The sequence below is a fragment of the Helianthus annuus genome, chromosome 14 (assembly GCF_002127325.2).
Source record: "Helianthus annuus cultivar XRQ/B chromosome 14, HanXRQr2.0-SUNRISE, whole genome shotgun sequence".
NCBI classification, from domain to species: Eukaryota; Viridiplantae; Streptophyta; class Magnoliopsida; order Asterales; family Asteraceae; genus Helianthus; species Helianthus annuus.
In genome coordinates, this window is record NC_035446.2 from 67,150,422 (window position 1) to 67,157,797 (window position 7,376).

At 34.3% G+C, this 7,376-nt stretch overlaps 1 protein-coding gene across 1 annotated transcript; it reads right to left on the reverse strand.

Moving 5' to 3' along the window:
* Positions 1–2,621: 2,621 nt before the first annotated feature.
* On the reverse strand, positions 2,622–3,274 carry LOC110887619. The gene is made up of 2 exons (XM_022135195.1): positions 2,827–3,274; positions 2,622–2,752 (listed from the first exon to the last, which is right to left on the reverse strand). Exons 1-2 carry the CDS (start codon positions 3,272–3,274, stop codon positions 2,622–2,624), a joined length of 579 nt encoding a protein of 192 aa, XP_021990887.1.
* Between the last annotated feature and the right edge of the window lie 4,102 nt (positions 3,275–7,376).

The following is a 7,376-nucleotide window of genomic DNA, read 5'->3' on the forward strand; positions in this document are numbered from 1 at the left end:
TTGGATAGCTGAAAATATAACTGTTTCTTTTTTACTATTTTATCTAATAAGTCATTTTATTAATAGGGATTATATACAAGTTTATAATTTATATTTTATCGTCATTTAACCCGTGTAATACACGGGTTTGTAAACTATTGTATATACAAAATCATTTCTTAAGGCCCTATATGATTAATAAAAATGGGCTCATATATATGTATAAAGGATAAACCTTAATGGTATACTCTGAAAATAATATCAAAGTATAATTGACAAAAAAAAAAAAAAGAGAAAAAGTATTTTATCTTTATGTGTAAACAAATATATTTTTTGTGTCACATGATCAACAAGAAATAGCAAAAGTCTATTCCTCTTCCCCTGGCCTCTTTTGATCATTCCAATTCATCATATTGATTAATCTTAAGCATCAGAAACAGAAAAACAAACAACTTTAAACGCATCAGACTCAAAATATAAATAAAAGGACTAACATGATTCGAACTTGAAACAAGTATATAATTACTGAAGGAACAAAGCATCTCTACTACATGAACATTATTAGTATTTTCAAGTTCATATTTGTATTATAACTAGGTGATGCCCCGCCCGCGTTGCGATGCGATGACCGAATAATTCTCAATCAATTAAAAAACACTACTATAATTTTGTCAGTAAAAAAACTAAAACGATGATAAGACCATTTTTCGGCTCAGGGCAAAACTGCAATTTTCAGGACTAAGGCTATGAGGTGTGGATGGAGCCCCATGGGGCTTTATCATGCCACCTAGGCTCCATGTCATCGCCATGTCAGCATGGGGGCTTTATCATGCCACTATTTAATTTGGAGGGTGTGGATGAAGCCCCGTGTCATGATTATCTAATTATTTTTTTATTTAAATATTTATTTTTTAACTAGAAAATAAAAACAAAACACAACTTCATTAAAAAAAACACTAGATAATTTCATTTAAAAAATAAAAACACTACATAATTTCATTAAAAAAACACTAGATAATTTCATTAAAAAAACACTACATAACTTCATTTAAAAAATAAAACCACTACTCGTCGTCTGTGTCGAGTCCTCCTTGTTCACGATAAAACCATAGGTGCTCTGTCAGATCGGCTCGAAGGTTTTGGTGTGTGTGCCTAGCCCGTATCTTTGCTCGGATATCTTCTTTCTCAGCGTATGTTAGTATTGAGTTTGTCGGTTGGATACTTTCATTATAGCTTTCTCCACAAAATGCTCTACCAGAGTCCTCCAATATCATGTTATGCAAAATGATACATGTATACATAACGTTTCTCATTTTACTTTTTTCAAGTATCCTCGAAGGCTGGGTGATGATTAGGGTTGTTCACGAGCCGAGTCAAACCGAACGGACCTTTGCTCGTGCTTGGCTCGTTTACAAACCAAACCGAGCGGAGCGGCTCATTTAAAACTAAGCCTCAAATCAAGTGAGCGTTTTTCGAGTCGTAAATATTCCGAGCGAGCATCGAGCGAAGTTCGAGCAATTTGGACAACCGTGTCGCCCAATTTAAATTTACTGAGAGAGATAGTGACAATGTTTGGTCACAAGTTTTTATGTGTTTAAAAACATGTACATTTCATGGTATAATATTTTTCTGATGAATAACAATGTTGTGGCCAACGAGTCGACGATCATATTGCACAAACAATTACGTTAAGAGCAGGAGACGATCGACCTAGGGTAACGACATGAAACATTAAGCCGATGAGCAGCCTTTCGTTTATCCGTTTACGGTTTAACTTTTAGATTTGATATTAATTTTTTATTGGCGTGATTAGGCTAGTACGTCTAGATATAGTTGTAAATTTGTATATATTTGACCAAAATCTAATATAATGGTATATATAAAACTATAAATTTAATTTATATGTAAGTATATATGTATGTGTAATGTGTGTATATATATAGGTGTGTGCGTATATGTATAATTTATATTTGTATATGTATATATATATGTGTGTGTGTATATACATGTTTATATATGTATGTGTATATGTATATGTATATATATACTAATTAAAAATAATAATTTGAGCTGAACCGAGCCGAGCAGACCTTTGCTCATTCTTGGCTCGTTTACAAACCGAACCGAGCGGAGCGGCTCATTTACAACCGAGCGTCAAATCGAACGAGCATTTTCTGAGCAATTCCGAACGAGCGTCGAGTGAGCGACAAACGGCGAGCGATTTGAACGGCCCTAGTAATGATAGACCATCTTTTCTTTAACACACCGAAATCCCGCTCGATATCTTTTCTTGCTGACTCTTGTTTTTTCTTGAAATACAATCTTTTTTCGTCATCTGGACACGAGGGACTTTTTACCAACGTCGCCCACTCGGGATAAATACCGTCTATAAGATAGTAGCCATATTTATACTGCACGTCGTTTGCATAGAATGAAGTATCTGGTGCAACACCGTCTATGACATCGTCGAATAGATTCGAGGTCATTAAAACAGTAACGTCATTGTTCGTACCAGCCATGCCAAAGTACGCATGCCAAATCCATAAATCTTGAGAAGCGACCGCTTGTAATATCACGGTAGGACCATCGTGGTCACCACGATGATGTTGCCCTTTCCAAGCGGTTGGGTGTGCCGCCCATTCCTAGTGCATGCAATCAAGACTTCCCAACATTCCAGGAAACCCATGTAAGCGCTGATGGGCCTCGTATAGAATTGGAACGTCGGCTACGGTTGGCATCCTCAAATATCGTCTCCCGTACAGAGAGATTACACCTAATAAAGTATTGCTAATTTAAAAATAATAACGACGTAAAAAAATAATAAATACTAGTGTTAATAAAAGTTACCTTCACAAAAATTTTCAAGAGACTCACGATACATTCTTGACGACATCCTTAAATACTCATCCCACGCATCACTCGATGTGCCGTACGCTAGTTGCCTAATTGCTGCCGTACACTTTTGTAGTCCAGAGAAACCAACCTTGCCACTTGCACTTACCCTATGCGTGAAAAAAGGGGATTCGCCCGCAAGATCATCGGAAATTTTAACGAATAGTCGTCGGCTCATACGAAACCTACGCTTAAACTGATCATCATCGTACACGGGAGTTTCACAAAAATAATCTTGCACTAGACGTTCATGAGCAGCTAACCGATTCCGTTCAAAAGGGGGTTGTCTGGTACGCGATGCAGAGGATTCAGCTTCTTGCAAATAATTAGTCGCCTCCTGCGCCATGGCGGCAACCATATCATCAAGAACACCGTCAGATGACGACAAGCTCGAAGATGACATTTTTAAGTTGTGATTGGTGTGTGTTTTAGTTGTGATTGGTGTGTGTTTTGGTTGTGATTGGTGAGTTTTTAGTTTAGAATTGGTTATATATAATAAAATTAAGATTTTTTTTTTTTAAATTCGACCGTTTCACAACGGTCATCTTTGACCAACTCATACTCGTTCAACGCGTTTCAGCTCGCTACCACCATGGCGGGCCTTCAATGGCGCCCCAGCTATGGCGGGGGTGTGGTCGATGGCGGAGGGGGGCGCTATAGGCGTCCAGCTGGCGAGGGGTGGCCCCCCACACCCTCCAGCCTAATGAGCGAGTGTTAGGCAGCTTCTTGACACGGAAAAAAATAAAATCGAGTCAACCAATTAAAAAAAAGTTTTCCACTTTTGCGAAAAAAACTAAAACGATGGGAAAACATAATTTTGAACTGACGGCTAAATCATAATTTTTATTCAGGGATAAAATCGTAAATTAAATGGACCAATGGGGGAGCCGGCATGACTGTAATTTTATACTGGGGGAAAATTCTAATTTAAACAGGAAAACAAACTAAAACGATGGAGAAAATGTAAATTTAATTTGAGGGTAAAATCGTAACGTGGCTACGAGAGAAAAACTAATGGGAAAACTGTAAATTTAAACAGAACAAAATCGTAATTTTGAACCGAGGGCAAAATTGAATTTTTTTGCTGGAAGCAAAAGCGTAAATTTATTATTAACTGGGGCAAAAAAATAATTTTACACTGATGATAAAATCGTAAATTTAAAGCGGGATAAAATCATAATTTTGTTGGGCTAATAGGAGAGTGCCAGGCAGCTGCCTGACACTATTACCTCCACCGTCCAGTTCACCCAATAGGTGAAAACTACTGCCGTCAATTGGATTTGTATATGTTGAAAATATATTAAATGGAGATTTTTTGGGCCCTTAAAGGTTTGGGCCTTGTTCGATGGCTCACCCCGCACACCTTATGGGTCGGCCCTGAAAAAGTGCATGCACCGTAAAACGGATCAAACGCAATGAGCGGAAACGAAATCGATCAAATTCCTGTCACGTAGCGCGGGAACCCAACTCGTTTATAACATTTTGTACATATATACACACGTCAATGTCAAAACCATTTTTTATATTACTATTTTTTCGTAACATTTTGTTTTCTACTTTATATAATCCGACATGCATTAACTCTTGAATATCGACGAAAGGATAAGGTCGAGAGTGGTGATCTTACATTTATGTGTAAAAACTCGTACGTATCGTGTGGTGTTTTTTCTAAATAATTGAATATGCAAAAACTCGTACGTATCGTGTGGTCCTTTTTTTTCTAAATAATTGAGCTACTTCACTTTTTTCAAAGTCCCATTTCTAAATTACTTAGCTCGTTTTTAGGTCACATGTTCAATTGCTATGTATTTTCATTTTTATACTATTTTACTACTTTTGCAATAACAAGTTGTTATTTACTATTTTACTGTTTTTTTAAGAATTACTATTCTTTTAAACTTTGTAAAGATTCTTTTCACTATATAATTATATGGTGTGGAGGAGCATGAAATGGTGACGCGACTCGACATGTGGCTATCACGTCTGTATGCGTCAGAAAAGGGACGTGGTCTAAAAAAAGGAGTGGGGTAGGGCGTGAAAGAATGGTGTTATTCGACACGTAGCACAGTTTTTTTATTATTTTATTTTTAAAAATTATATAATTATACAAAATCTATTTTTTTAAATAGCATTAATACTAATATAATAATTAACAATAATATAAAGGATTACAAAATTTAACTAAAAAAAGATCACGTAATTTAAAAAAATAAAAACAAAACTTAAAAAAAAAAATAACCGAAACTAAGTACAATATTTTGCCTTTATTTCTTCTTTCATTTTCTTGTATATGTACGATATTTTGCCTTTATTTCGTCTTTCATTTTCTTGTACATTTCCATCTCTTCGTCTTCAAGGTGATCGATCTTCATAGCAAAGAATTTGATATCTGACTTCCTTTTCTTTCATTCGTAGAGCTTTTATTTTTTGGTGTTTCTTTCTTTTTGAATGCTATTGAAGGGAATAAGGTGAAAATGGTGGAAAAGGTTGAGTTTTTTATATAGGGGAGTCAATATTTTATTTGATTAATTTTCTTTGAATGTGTCGCTGGAGTCCAACAGCTATAACCCACACCAATAGCCCAACACCACGTCGACACCACCATTTCCTCCACGCCGGTGGAAAATATCCCGCCTCAACGACAACACCGCCTTCCACACCATTCCTGAGATGGTGTGTTTAACGTGAGAAGGCATAAACGCCACAAAACTACGCCCAAACCGTATAGTCTAAACTATAAAACAATTATCATAACCAGCTATAATTTGCATTAATAAAAATTTAATTCTCCTAGTTTCATCATTTAGTTTCTCTTTTAACTATTCTTCACACTTTCTAACTTTTTGTCTTAATAAACTTTTATACTTTCTAAAAATATGTTTTCTACTATGTTCACTAGCACAGATGTAAATACTTTCTAAAATATGTTTTCTACTAGGTTCGCTACCCACAGAAGTTAAACTTTTTGTATATAAGTCTCCACCGGCTACCTCTCCCTCCTATCATTTATTTTCAAGTGATACATGTATTCCTGTTATTAACAAATTGTATACGATAAGTAAATTTTAGAGTAAAATGTCAATGGTCTCTAAGTTTAGATCATTTTTATCACTTTAGTTTAAAATTTTTAAAATTTTAAATTGAAACTTTTTGTATATAGGTCTCTGAGGTTCAATTTTTTTTGTCATTTCCATCTAAATCACTAGCTCATTTAAAATGTGTTATTAAGTCAAGGATAAATTGACAATTCCAAACCTTAAAGACGATTTTGATAATTTACTCATTTATTCTTTTATTTTCTAATTTTTTATCTTTAAATAAAAAACAAAAAAATAATTATAAATATAATATATATACACACACATTTGTATATATACACTTATTTTTTTTTAATTTTCTTTTTTACCATTATAATATAAAATAATAAATTAACCATAATAAATATATACATATACACACACATCAGCTAAGCTTTATTGGGGCCAGGGGTACCCCGGCCACCACCGATTTTTTGCTCTTAGTGATAATTTTACCGAAAATTTCTGAATTTTTTTTGTAGTGTAAACTATTGGATATTTTAAGAGTCCAACCCCTACCCATTTAGATTTTAAGAGTTCAGCTCCCATTGAGTTTTCGTTGAAGCTTCACCATTTTATACACCCTCTCTCTTTTATCCTTCTCCATTCTCCACCTCCACCTCCACCTCTATCATCTCCACCACTATTGCCGCCACCACAACCACCCCCTCTATCTTGGCACTCGTACCTCATCTCCGCTCGTCGACCTATCATACCAAACATCAATAGTACCTGTCTTTCAGATCGTATCAAACATCATTAATTTATTATTATTTTATATTTATAACTTATAAAGAAAATTTAAAAATAACTGTGTAAATGTATTAATGTGTGTATATGCTTCAATATATTTTTTTTATAATTATTTATATATATATATATTTATTTAAAAATAAAATTTATAAATATAAAAAAACACAAAACAATAAATGGGCAAGTGCCAAAATCACCCCTGAGGTTTGAGAATTGTCAAAATCGTCCATGGGAGTTAATGATACATTTTAACCGACTTTGTCATTTGGATGGAAATGACAACAAAAATGAAACCTCAAGTACCCAGATACAAAAAATTCATTTTTAGACTGAAGTGGCATAAACTCAAGGGACAATTTGGCCTTTTACCCTAAATTTTATATTGTTATTAGTAAGGCTAGCCTAGAAGAAGGGCGGAGTGGGCAACGACCCAAGGCCTAGATTATTTATTTTTTTTTTCAAATGAAAACGCTAAATATTGTGAGAAGGAATGAAAAAACCACCAGAACTTGATAAAAACAATTAAAATTCAAAATCTTTTTACACTTATCATTATTATTCGAATACAATATTTATACGTTTAAAGTTACATGTGTAAATTAACAAATTTACATGTGTAAAAATTTATATAAGAGTAATTTTGAGAGGAGAAATGAATAATCTGATGTTGTAAAT